This window comes from Vigna umbellata, chromosome 4 (assembly GCF_029865625.1).
Source record: "Vigna umbellata cultivar VRB3 chromosome 4, Vumbellata_1.0, whole genome shotgun sequence".
In the NCBI taxonomy this organism is placed as follows: Eukaryota; Viridiplantae; Streptophyta; class Magnoliopsida; order Fabales; family Fabaceae; genus Vigna; species Vigna umbellata.
The window spans coordinates 64,461,568-64,475,145 of record NC_142168.1 but is presented as its reverse complement, the minus strand read 5'-3'; the positions used below and the strand labels follow the sequence as shown (position 1 = coordinate 64,475,145).

Genomic DNA, 13,578 nt, shown 5'->3' with positions numbered 1-13,578 from the left:
ATTTTAACGCAATAAATTTAAATGCAAGTGAATAGCATTATCCATTCGTGTATTGTGAGAATATAATAACAAAAGAATTGTCACGAGACGGTATATATATAACTTTTAATAAAGAAACAGTTTTCTACATTCTGTAAGAGGTGAAAGGTGAAAGAATTGTCCCCACACGGAAAAGGTCTTAAGGATTTTCCTGCTTTCAATACACAGTAAAATCCATACGTAGGCATTAGGAACTAAGGTTTTACTTGTATAGATTCTCTATTTGGTCCCTGTATTGAACCGCAACTTTATCCCTTCGAATTTTCATGGTGGGTGTCATAAGGCCATTATCAATCTGCCATGGTAGTAAATATTAATTAGGTACGTTAATTCAGCTACTTAAACAGTATACAGATATGACTTTGAAGTTTAATCTAACCGTGAAGGGGTCATTTACGAGAAGGACTGGTCCGATTTGAAATGGAGACTCTGATGTCCTGCATCACAAAGACATGAAAAAAGGAGGACGGGGTATCAAATCAATTAAAGGGACAATAAAGAAACATGAGTTTAAGAAAGAAAACTACTTTCTTACAAAAGTGTAAAAAGACAATCACTATTCAACTGTAACCCCAACCAAGTTGACATGTATCAATCATTTGCACCACACCAAAATATCATTAATGAAATAAAGCAAACAAAATATTTTTCAGTATCCTATTCATTACACCTCTAACAATTCCTTCTCATAAACCTAAACTAAATTATAACTGTTTTATAGTTAAAAAAATGCCCTTGTTTATAATATGCCATTGCAATATAAAGGCATGAAATTTCTTTCTAACTCATTACAGCAAGCAGAAATGAGACACGATCTTACCATGTCCTTAATTCTTTACATATTAAGCTGGTCACGTTTTCCTGACCGACATCAGAACTGTTAGGATCTATAATCGACGACTCCCTTGCTGCCTTTACGACTTCTTCAATGTTAGGAACAATGACAGCCCCTAAACGTCGCTTATCCTATATGTTAAGGTAGTAATCAAAGAAGTAAAATTATTGCATGTTGTAATACCTGGATATGTATTTCATATAAAAAGTCTTGAGCCATAAAGTTTAGACAGCAGGATTTAAATTCACCTGTCCAATAACAACAATTTGATGTATGAGGCTACTCCTCATGGCAGCTTCTTCAATCTCTCCCGGTTCAACATTTTCACCTTCTCTCGTTGAAACATGTAATTAGTATGGGAAAAACTGATGACCAACAAGCCTTTTATGCAGTGCAAAAAATCAAATTTGCAGTTAAGTAAAAAATGGAAAATAAGCCTTAAGCCTAACAGCAAAGGTATGACAACTAAGAAAGCCAATACTTAACAGCAAAAAGAACAAAATCAAGAAGTTAAAAAGTGGCTATTTTCCTCCAGGGCAGGAACATTAACTTAGAGGTTTAGACATAGCAAATAATATAGAAAATTAAAAACGAATTTACTGAAACTATTTATTAGTTTTTATTTTTTGATAAAAAATATTAATTAGCTGAAATTTTTTAATATGATATGATTATCAATTATTTGATTGTTTTGAACTAAGCTCAAACGAAGCTCATGTAGAACTACACCCACATATAATTAAAATAGTTCATGCACGCATAAATTCATACTATAAGATTGATATCTTGTATGAAACAAAGTTATTAATGTAGACACTAAACCTCTCCTGTGAAAAACCCTTATTCATCTCTTGTTGTTCCATTTATGCAATCAACAATACAACTTATAGACTTACAATTTTCTGACCCGTTCTCAAAACAGACAAAAACAGGTACAAGTGACTAACTCGTTAACTATCTAGACTCCACCGGCTAGTACATTAACTAGCCAGAAGGACTAATTATCCACAACTGCTAATATATTTAAGTTAACAAACCCAACAATTAACGTCTCTTAACTCTAACTTTGTTTTGAACACAAATATATAAAAAAATGAGAAAAAATAAAAATATAATAATTTCATCAACATAAAGAGGTTTAATTTGAATAAAACACAAAGTATGTAGCAAAAATATATAATAATAAAATGTAATATGTATCACTCTTAATATTCTATATCCTATAGCCAAATTATGTTCCATATTAACAACAGCAGCTACTACAATGTGAGGCAATATCACTAATAATATATTCTTAGTTGTGCACCTTCTAGTGCAGGAACCTAAAATAAATATTAAAAAAATAAATGTTTGTTCTAAAAATTGATTTAGTGGCTGTAAATTTGGTTACTCTTCAATTTCATCTTCGTATCATGAACAATTTCATATAATCCAAGAATTTAAAATCCTATAAACCCTTTGGTTATTAACAAAAAAAAAAACCTTATATGAGGAATGCATACATTTGTTCAGTTACAAATGGACGGAAAAGTGCACCTTTAATCTGTTCAGTTACAAATGCCAAGTTTACGCTTACTTTCAGTTATTTTCTTTTATCTTCTTGGAGGTAGCCTTCCCTCAAAGAAAGGCCTTAAACAGAGTCCGTTAATCGCAAAGATAAAATTAGTAGAAAGCACACATAAGTGTATAACACATGCAAACACACGGGAAAGGAGGAAATATTTATTCATAGGATCCAAAGATCAACGTACACACTTCTGTTGTACCTGTAGAAAGCACAATGGTGTCTTTAGCACGACCATCCACAACAATTACTCCACTGGAATTACGACTCCGCCCAGATGAATGATGGGGAACAATCCAACCAATATCCCCAGTATTCAGCCAACCATCCCTATCTAAGACCTGATTTGTAGCTGAAGGATTCTGATACAAGAATAAGAGACGTGACGGACACTTCTTGATTGCTATGAACATTACACAAGTTTCTGGTACATCATGGGAAATGTATTTCATGATAAAATAGAATTCTTCATCTGAAGATAATATTTAAGTTTGACAGACAGTCAAATATTTACAAATGAATAAATCTAAAATCATAAAACTTCAGTATAAAAAGAGGTAGAAACAAAAAAGCCTGAAATGTAAGAAAGATATCCATACTTTTATATCTATGCATGCCCAACACATTGTAATATTTTCGTCAACATGCTCTCTCTCTCTCTGTCCCTCTCCCTCTTTCTGTCTCAGATGTGCAAACACACATGTCAACTCAAGACACAACATGTTTGAATTTTGATAGAGTAGATTACCTTGTAGTATCCCTTCATCAATTGTGGACCTCGAACTTTCACAATTCCCTTCGTCCCAGGTGGGAGAACTTCATCAGTCTCAGAATCTACGATTTTGAATTCCGTATGCTTAATTGGATGACCAGCAGACCCAATAACCTTCAAAAGATTGCATTGATAACATTTTCAATATAATCACAACTCTTAGCAGACACAAAATACAAACTAATTAGATGAATGAAAATTATGTAATTATTATGAATATCTAGCTCTAGATAGACGGTTGACAAAAGCAAAATGTTCAGTGTGAATGACGGTATCTTAAGAAAAATAACTATAAACATTAAAAATAATTATGAACAAGAACTGCAGATTAAGTAGGCATCTCCACATCTCATTTAGTAGAACTCTCATTTTACCCTTTTTGTTTTACCAAACCCAGATATTGTTCTCAATTTACTATTTACTTTTCCAAAAGGGTAGAGACATAGAAATATTATGCACTAAGGTAGAGAGAGAGAAAGCAGTAGGAGGAGTTCAAATAAGATATAAAATGACATGCTTAATGATAGGATATGGAGAGTTTACGAAAGGAAGAGAAAAGGAAATAAAGAGGGGGAGAGGCATTAAGGAGTTGTAAATGTAATAACAGTTTGTGGCGGGAAACAAAGCTCCTATAAAAGAGCTGATGTATCTTGTATTAGTTAGTTTTCGAATTGTTTACTTTGTATAGACAGGATCGTTCTTATCCTGTGGAGGGAGAACTTGGCTCTCTTAGAGGTTTTGGCCGTACAGTTGGCCAAATTCAATACACAATTACTCAATTTACTGTCTTTTCTGCCTGTTTGGTGTGTGTTGAGTAAAATTGAGATAGGTTTCATATTCAGAAACGTATCACTTAATTATTCAATATAGGTAGAGTAACAAGTTTTGGTAACCGAAGGGAAAAACATGTTAAAATGACAAACTCGTCTTGCACAACATTAATGCAGTTGATAAATCTACTGCTTACATTACAACTAAGTCTTCGAGCAGCAGCAACTGGTGAAGTTTCTGTTAAACCATATCCATTCTGCACAGTCACGCCAATAGCCTGCATATTATTTAAAAATCGTGAGAATAATTTCAAAAAGAAAAACCCTGGCTAAAAGTTACATGTTTGAAGTATCAGACCTCAAAAAATCTATCCACGTGAGATGATAGGCTACCACCACCACTTATTCCAGCCTGCAGAATGCCAGGGGATTTTGCTTATCATGAGTAGAAAAGTGATCCGTTGTTACAGACCGACACCTCAAAAATAAGAAGAAAGAACAAAAAATAAGTAAACACTGATATTTCTATTATTTGCCAGTGGAAGGAGGGTACAGAAGGATAACAAATCCCACTGCCCAGACCTAAGCTCCTCTAGAACAACCCAGGCAGTTGCTCTCCTCCACAACAAAAAAGACCTCCCTTAACTAACAGCAAATCAGAATAGTAATAGGATCCCCATTCCCCCTCAACAATTGATTTTCTCCCACAAAAATATTCTTCTCTCTCCTCTAATTGCTCTTCCCACAGGTCATGCCACCTCAGCCATCGAATTATTCTTTCTCACATATAGTCTTCCCCATTGTGGCTTTCTCCCTTCCTAGGCTAGTGGTTCACAAATCCCACTTATTCTTTGAGCTGCATCATCCATTTCCAAAATCATGAATAATTTATAAGATGAAATGGATGAAACTGTGGGGCAATCCCTAATATACAGCAGGTATAGGAAAAAGATATGGCTAAAAAAGGGAAGAAAGGATTATAGTAACTATAACCAAGAAGAGGAAACCAAACTAAAAGACCCAGATATGAACAAAAGGATTTGTTCCACTTTGGCAAAGGTAGAATTAACACACAAGGGAAGCCATGCTTGGTTTGTATAGGCACGTCCCGAGATAACTCTTTGCTTTTACCTAACCAAAGGGGACCATACAAAGCTACATCTATCCATCTTCCACACACTGCAGGTCTTGCGTTGCTCTTTTGCAAAGGCAGAATTAACACACAATTACACACTTTCAAAAGAGAAGCCATGCTTGGTTTGTACAAGCATCTCCCAAGTATTTCTGTGTTTATCTAAATAAAGGGACCATACCATAGCTATATCCCACACAATACAGACCCTCAACACAGTGGAAGTATCATCCATCATCCATAAGGTACAAAAAGATAAAAGGGAAAGAAAACTTCACAGTGCAAAATTTATTAGTCTACACCACTATTTCTCAATTGTGAAATGCTCACAATACACACTATATTCGGTTGCATTAAATCATATTGGTCACGCTCCAAATTTAGTGGAACCATATGAATTTCACCTAACTTCTCATTCAGACCCTTTGTTAAATTGAAGTGTAGACTGTCAACCTTGAGAAAATATAGAGGTAGATGTAACTATATTGCTGCCATTTATATGTCCTACAACACTTGTCTTTGGTAATATAACCTTCATTTAAAAAGTTAATTTAGAAAGAGTCACGAGTAGGATCATAGCATGAAATAGTAGAGGTAATGAATTTACAGAAAAATTTCTATGAATAAACTTTCAAAAAAATACAACAGATTTCTTCACAAAGTGTTTTCAACTTAAGTATAATTATCCATTCAACTTAGATAAATTCATAAGAAATTACTCATTAAGAGCTCTTTAAACTTCTTTAACCAAGTAAGTGGCCGTTTACTCCTAAACTGCATTTATTTTCCCCAAACATTTTGCAAGAGCAATCAGTCAGTATGGCACTTCACAAAAAGAGACACAGTAAAACAAACACAAACTATTTCATTATAAATCATATTTAACAACGGAAGACCTTTGAAATTCCAATAGCTGAATGAATTTTACTGTAGACCAGTTTCTTCGCCAACAAATGAACTGGAAACAATATTGTGGCAATAATTCTAGCCCATAACCAATCCAACATTGATTGGAGATAAGAAGGCGGCTTCTGATCCTTCGTTAGACATTTACCCTACAAGTATTCAAAATTTATAATTTAAATAAAGCAATATGTTAGAGCAGAACTAAAACTACTTTCGTTCATAAATTTAATTTAATTTGACATGTTATATCGATGCAATAAGTGTCAAAAGGAAGCACAGCACAAGGTATGATGACATTGATCAGAAATAAATTTGAGAGTGACCCCCTATATTTGTCCTTGAGAAATACAACAAACATATCATCCATAAGAAACATAAAAATCCCATTCTAGTCCCTTGGTAAGCACAAAGTGTAGGTCAAAATAGCTCCTTGTTTTAGGGACCAATGAGGGATTTCATATTGTTGGGGATTTAGGTGACCAGCCTAAGTTTCACACGGATGAATTGAAGGGTTCACTCCAAAATTTGAGCAAGTGAGAAAAAGATAGAATTAGACAATTGAAGGGTATGACGTATTCCTTTGGGATATGACGTATTCCAATTTGTTGGTACATAATGGTAGTCCAAATAACATCATATCAACAAAATGCCATTTAATCTATATTCTTTCTCGTTATTTAAATTAGCTCACACTTACATCCCCTATTTTTTTATCTTCTTTTGAGAAAAACAATTGGGTGAAATAAGTCTTTACTAAAGCATAGAAAACAGATTTCAAGGTAGAGAATGATGATTTTGGGAGACCTACAAAAATAGCAGATGACCATACCTCATAAATACGCCTGCATTCCATGTACCTCATGCTAGCCCTTAAAAATGTGAGTGCAACAAGCTTTCTAACAAGGGAGCTCGTAGATATCTGCTTCTGGATCCCACTACAGGAATCAAGAATAAATACAATTTTCACAATTGACATTAAGTACTCTTACAAAGTGAGTTGAACACAACTCAATCCTACAAAATAACCTTTGTAAGAAGATGGTATCATAGCAGTATGTTAAAGATATGATTTGATTACTCTAAATAGAAAAATATGATATAATTTGATTGCATCAAATAGGGAAATATTTATCTTTATAAATTATCTTTATTAATGTATCTCTTCTTCATTATAAATAAGAATACTCGTGTGTACACACATAATACAAGTAATCCTTTCAATAAATACAATGGACTAAGTTCATACAATTCCTGGAAAAGGAATTACCTGTATAAAGTTTCATAAACTAAAGGGACAGAAATCAAGTAATGTGGTTGATATCTTCTCAAATCATCCTTTAAAGAATAAAAAATAAGATATTAATACATGATGCAATGCATCGTCTCTTTATAACAAACCATACGTGAAACTTAGTAATAATACCTTCAACTTTCTCACAGTTGTGTATACTTGTTCAACACCGCACGAGAAGATAAAATATTCAGAAGCTCTTTCATATGCATGCCAGGAGGGCAACATGCTTAGAAATCTATCCCCAACTTCAGCAGGTACAATATCCCCTAAGTTTCTTATCTATAAATTCATTAACAAATGATAAACAACATCGATGATCAGTTAAAACCAAGAATTATCTTTAATTGAAAGCGATTTAAAACCTGGAAAACTTCATAAACAAAAGAAAATATAAGTACAGATTAACAAAAGGTGACTGAGCAGGCCCACATTTCCATTATGCTCTCTCTTCCTTCACCCGTACAAATGTTGTAATAAATATTAAGAGGGTGTTTTATCCTATTCCAGTTATACTCTTCACTTTTATTCAAATAAAATTTTATTATAAAATTGGAAATACATGAATTAAGTGACAAAGATATGAGAGAGAGATGGAGACAATATGCAAGACTGTTGGTTGAAGCACTATGGCTGTTAATTACCCCCAGCCTACACATCAACTCAACCAATATGCAGAGGAATATCACAAAAATATTTTGCCAACCAATCTAGCTCCAATAGTCCAACTAGAAATGGAATAATCCACAATTCATAACCATTAATTCAGATACATTTTATTAATTCATAACCTCAACATAGTTTTCTATACTCTGAACAAAAATCAACACACATCCTGTCTAAAAAACCATTGCCACAATAAACTCTATTAAAGGATAGCCATCAAACCTGATGCAAAAGATTCTGATGTGTTAGCATAACACCTTTTGGATTTCCAGTAGTTCCACTTGTGTATATAAGAGTAGCAATGTCATCAGATTTGATTGCTTCATACATGTACTGCTTCCCTGAAATAACAAAGTTTTAGAGAATCGGATCACTGCTCCTTTAGATTATAAATACAAAGATCAATATGTCTCTTCTACTGTAAAATAAGCAAGCACATAATTTCTTAATATGAAATAATAAAACTATTAAATGTAACTCTATTCAGAAAGAGTTACATTTTTGGCTTCTCTGTGGTCATTACTATCTCATATGCACATAGAGATTTGGGAACCTTGCTGCATTATTTAGTTCCCTGCCCAACCCATCCCCAATTTTTCTTTTTGATTTTCAATTTTTATTATATTTAATCTTATCTGCTATGGAGGAATTCTTAGACCCACTAGCAGTACTTCACTATCTTTTGCTTAAGTATGTCCTCCTTGTGTGTTTGTGTGTATTCTGGTACTTTCCCTATGAACAAAAGATAGCACAGTTGAATGATAAATATATTTAATCCACATTTGCAGAGCAAGATCCAGGTGACATACTATTATCAAGAGAATCAAACAATACTCTGCGACTCTCTTGTCCCAAATGTATGAGTTCCATGAAAGTATAGACAGGCACCTCCTTTTCTCCTTCACTGACTAGGCCTGATTTTTCTCCCCAAAGCAGAATAATAAATCTCATTGAATTCTTCAAAGAAAATAGCTTTGCTATCCGATTACACATTTCAGGATTGTCCACAGCTAGTGCAACACTGAAAAATAATAGCAGCAGTTAGCAAAATTCTATTGAATAATCAATAGAGACTGGCATTTAAAAATGTGACAATGCACCAGTATAGTCAAGGAACGTGTAAGTATAAACATTATTGCTTATTCAACAAACTTAACTTCTACGGTGAAATACTATTCCTACTCTTCTTGTTGTTGTTGCTGTTGTTGTTTAAATGCAATTCAATAAATACTGATTAAATCTTTTAACGCTAAGGTGAATTGTCTTTCTTCCCTACATTCTACCACTCTAGTAAAGGCCAAACTCAAAACCTAACATTTGCAGACTAGATATGTTACTAAAACCAATTCACATTATCTTTTGATAATATTTTTTGACATCAGTTTTTAGGAACATTTCTCGTAGAACATTTTTAAAAGAAAAAGCTCTACATGTTATATACTGTGGTTGTATATATGTGTTTTTCTGAAATAAATAAATAAATAACTAAATTAATTTATATATACATGATGCGCTTGAGAGGAACAAGGGGTGGACTAAAAACAAAAATTTTAATCAAAGAAAAGAAAGGGACTAAAATGGTGATTGTTCCAAGAACACACAAATGAGAAATATCAAATCTCTAATCACACTTACAAACCATAACAGAGCTCAAACAAATATTCCATTTCTCATCAATTCTTAGAACTTGTCAAGATGAAGTTGACCGGTCCCAAATTTTCAGTTTTTAGGGCATATAAATATCTAACTACAAAATCAAATGAACAATATATTGCTCACAAAAGCTGGAAGGCATAGTGAAGACCCACGGTGCATTTATTTTCATGTACATGTCAAATGATTGAGTATGCATTAATTTTAATAACAGAAATACTTAGGTGACAAGTCTCAAAATTGGACCCATTACACATATAAATGAAAGTAATAATCATACTGAAAAATCATTCAAATTAAGGTAGATGTAGAATGAGTTATGAAATGGCCAAATATACAATAATAGATACAATCTGTTTGACAGAAAATATTAATTAAACCTTTCAGAGTGGTTGTATATTTGCAGCAGTTCTTCAGTTGATGACCTCGAACCCCTTACCACATTGATTGCCCCACATGCCATCATACCTAAACTAAAATCATAACATGGATGTGATTAAAACAAAATAACTACTTTTGTAGGTGTATAGGTACTACCCAACTCGCAAGCTTGTGTACTATAAATCTGCTACTGAGCTTAGCACCAGTCCAAATGGGTAAAAAATAATTTTCATTCAGTAAACACAGGAAAGGTAGAATGTTCAGCTTTGTACTAAGATGATGAAGCGAAATGTAATTACCAAAATATTTTGCTTGGCATTTTCTTCAAAGAATAAAATATGAACATAAAAATTTAGGTTATAGAAGCTCTATAAGTAGGCTAACTGCATTGGAAGCAACCTAGCAGCCTCCTATTTACCAATTTTTGTAGAGTTAAACAGTAATCCTAGGTACACAAAGCCATAAACAAAAGTAATTATTCTAAAGCACATAATATTTAAACAAGGACGATACCTTTTACAAAACAAAATTGCAAATATAGTTTTTGTTTACAATATATTGGCACCATCTCACATTTGCTTATGTTATTATTGTGCTAACAAAAATCTAAAAAAGCAATTTTAATTTTGTTTGTCTTGAAAAGCTTGTGGACATGTACACATATAAGTTGTGCAGCTAGCAGTTACGAGACATAATACTGTGAGAACATATAACAAAAATAAATTCTGCTCTACACACCTTGATCAGCTACAAGCCAGCGACAAGAATTATCAGCAAAAAGTGCAAGCTTTTCACTGGGTCTCACTCCAATAACTCTCAATCCTTCAGCAAAGTCCAATATTGCATCCTCCAACTGAAATTTTGATTAGACAGATATAGAGAATCAGAATAGCATGCCACTAACATGACTCTGGATAAATTTCTCGTTTAATGTAATTCAACATTGGAACAAAAAACATTAGTTTTATACGTCAAGCTCATAAAAGATTATGATTATTTGGAATTATTTGCATTCTGTCAATAAATCTTTATATTAAATATAATTCTACTTTGAATCACAATTTAATATTGTGCAGCATATGGCCTCAACACGATAACATATAATTCAACAATCATTCAAAAGAACCACTCATATTCTGTAACAACTTACATAGTGGTAAGTAATGAATGGAAATGAAAAAAAGAATAAAATGAGGAAAATGAGGTGACAGCTACGAAGGACCACATGACAACCAATCCATATGGAACAGCTTGAGACCCAAAATAAATAACATTCGGTTTGAGGACTATTTGCAGACGGGGAAAGTAGTATATAGCTCACAGGTATAGAGAGAGAAGTCATGGATGAAATTGTATGGGCTGAACCTCCTTCTTTCTTGGGTTCTTTCTTTCCTTCAACAGTAAATTGCTATAGTAGCAATACTTCTTCCATTGTAAGAAATACACAGAAGAAATAGTACATCACAGAGTTCATTTGCCTTAATTGTTATATTTTATTTTGGTAATCCTCAACAGTACATGGTGTTAAGAGTGTGAAATCTTAAAACAGTTTCAATTGATCTCCGACATACAATATTGTGCTCATCATTATCCTATGCCATATGCCCATGACCATTTGGGGTATAGATATCCAGGTAGAGGTGTCTCAACATCCATAGAACTCACCCATAGTTCCTAGAGTAAAAAGAAAAATCCCGCAAAAAGACCATTAATCAAACGCGGTGGTTTTTCAAACCTCTAGCACAGGAAATAGTTATTACTAATCAAATTAAAAGACAGCAAAAAAACATACTGAAGCATAGACCTTCATTTTTTGGTAAAGAACTTCCTCCACAATGTCATCTACTTTGAAACAAAATCTACAGTCACCCATACCCTAATCATACCCAATTTCAACAATGGTGCTAATGGCCATTTACCATGCCATCAAGCTAGGCTGTCAAACACGACATATTTCTGAAGAATGAGTGTATGGGATTAAGCCAAATATCAGAACACATGCTCACATTACAGTTCCAAATAGTGGAGACAATGATTAATAAAACTAACAGGCAAAAGAGACACGCAACACTAACAACAATCAAAGCACTTTCCTGATAGGTAAGTTGATTACATGGATCATACCGTGTCTTTGAGTCTTGTAAAAAAATTAGTTCTTCATATATAAGCTACTTAGAGTTTTCCTTGGCTTTCGTCTACCTTACATATGTGATATCCCCACACAGTCTATTCTTCTAACTAGTGCTTTTATCAGTCTTCTCACATGTCTAGACCGAAAAGGAGATATAACGAGAAAAAAAAAATAGACCTGTTTATATGTCATAGTTGAAGGAGGATCATGATACGGATCTACTAATGCTATTTTGTCACCATACTTCTCGGAAGAAGATCTCCAAATATCAGGAACAGTTTCCCACTCTTCTGAGGCCACAACACCATTACCAGATAGCAATGAACTTTCCAGAAAGGGGGCGCACCTTCTTGTCAGCGGTTTCTCTGTCTACATTCAAAAGTTTGTGGTTGGAACTCGGAAAAATCAAAATAAAAATGTAATGAACAGAAAAAAACATCGATATCCAACATCCTGTGGACACACAGAAATAGAAAAGTACGGGCAAGGTTATCATAGCTATACAAAGGACAAGAGTGATATTAGCTAATCATAATTCATAACATAACATGGTTAAACAATAAGCAAGCGAAACCGATTCTTCGAAAGGAAAAGTATCAGGCAAATACAATTTTCAGACCAAAATTTAAAAACTCCAGACATAACAAAACTTCTATGCGAAATTTCATTGACTTTGAATTCCCCAAAAAATTTGCCCTGACAAACAATGAAAACAAATAAATAACGAGCAAGGACGAAGTCGGCGTGAAACGAATTTGCAGAATGTTGGAGTAACGAAGAAGCAAAAATGACCTCAGATTGAAATTGGCAAAAGACAGGTGGATGAAGATTGATCCTGGTGAAGTTGCTGCGAGCAAAGACGGAAGGAAAGACATAAGCAGAATACGAGAAGGTGGAAGCATAGCTGGAGCTTATAGGAATCGGTGGCGACATTGGATTTGGCAGAAGAAGAAGGGAGACGAAGATGAAGCACGTTCCTTCTAGATATATGCATCCCTGTATATGAAGTATGATATTATTATAAAATATGAGAGTGAGAGAGACAGTGGTAGCTGTTGCTGGTCAACTCATGGCGACTTTGACCCTTGGCTGGGTTGGTGCCAACAATAAAACACAAAATATGATTGGCTTACGATTCATTAAAATTGATAAATGAGATCCTACAAACTAAACTAGTATTCACTGATACTTTGATAATGAAATATATTCGGAATAAATAATAAATGGGTTAAATATGTTTTTAGTCCCTCAATTATCAAGCGATTTTGTTTTTCGTCTCTATTTCAAACTTTTAACGATTTGATCCCTCTCCTTAAGGAAATCATAATTTTTGGTCCTCATAAACTAACGCCGTTAAATTTAGTCTCACGTGGCTAACGGTATGCCACATATGATACTAGCTTTCACATTAATATTATGCCACGTGGTGTGCCACTAT

At 33.8% G+C, this 13,578-nt stretch overlaps 1 protein-coding gene across 1 annotated transcript; it reads right to left on the bottom strand.

The window, feature by feature from the left end:
* Positions 1-66: 66 nt before the first annotated feature.
* LOC124844003 (putative acyl-activating enzyme 16, chloroplastic) lies at positions 67-13,103 on the bottom strand. The gene is made up of 18 exons (XM_088112279.1): positions 12,933-13,103; positions 12,318-12,509; positions 10,748-10,862; positions 10,009-10,096; positions 8,785-8,996; positions 8,198-8,316; positions 7,442-7,591; positions 7,286-7,353; positions 6,848-6,953; positions 6,009-6,167; positions 4,339-4,392; positions 4,178-4,258; positions 3,187-3,324; positions 2,641-2,800; positions 1,123-1,202; positions 860-1,005; positions 419-476; positions 67-334 (listed from the first exon to the last, which is right to left on the bottom strand). The coding sequence occupies exons 1-18, from the start codon at positions 13,071-13,073 to the stop codon at positions 242-244; spliced, it is 2,160 nt and encodes a 719-aa protein (XP_087968405.1). The 5' UTR covers positions 13,074-13,103; the 3' UTR covers positions 67-241.
* Positions 13,104-13,578: the final 475 nt, after the last annotated feature.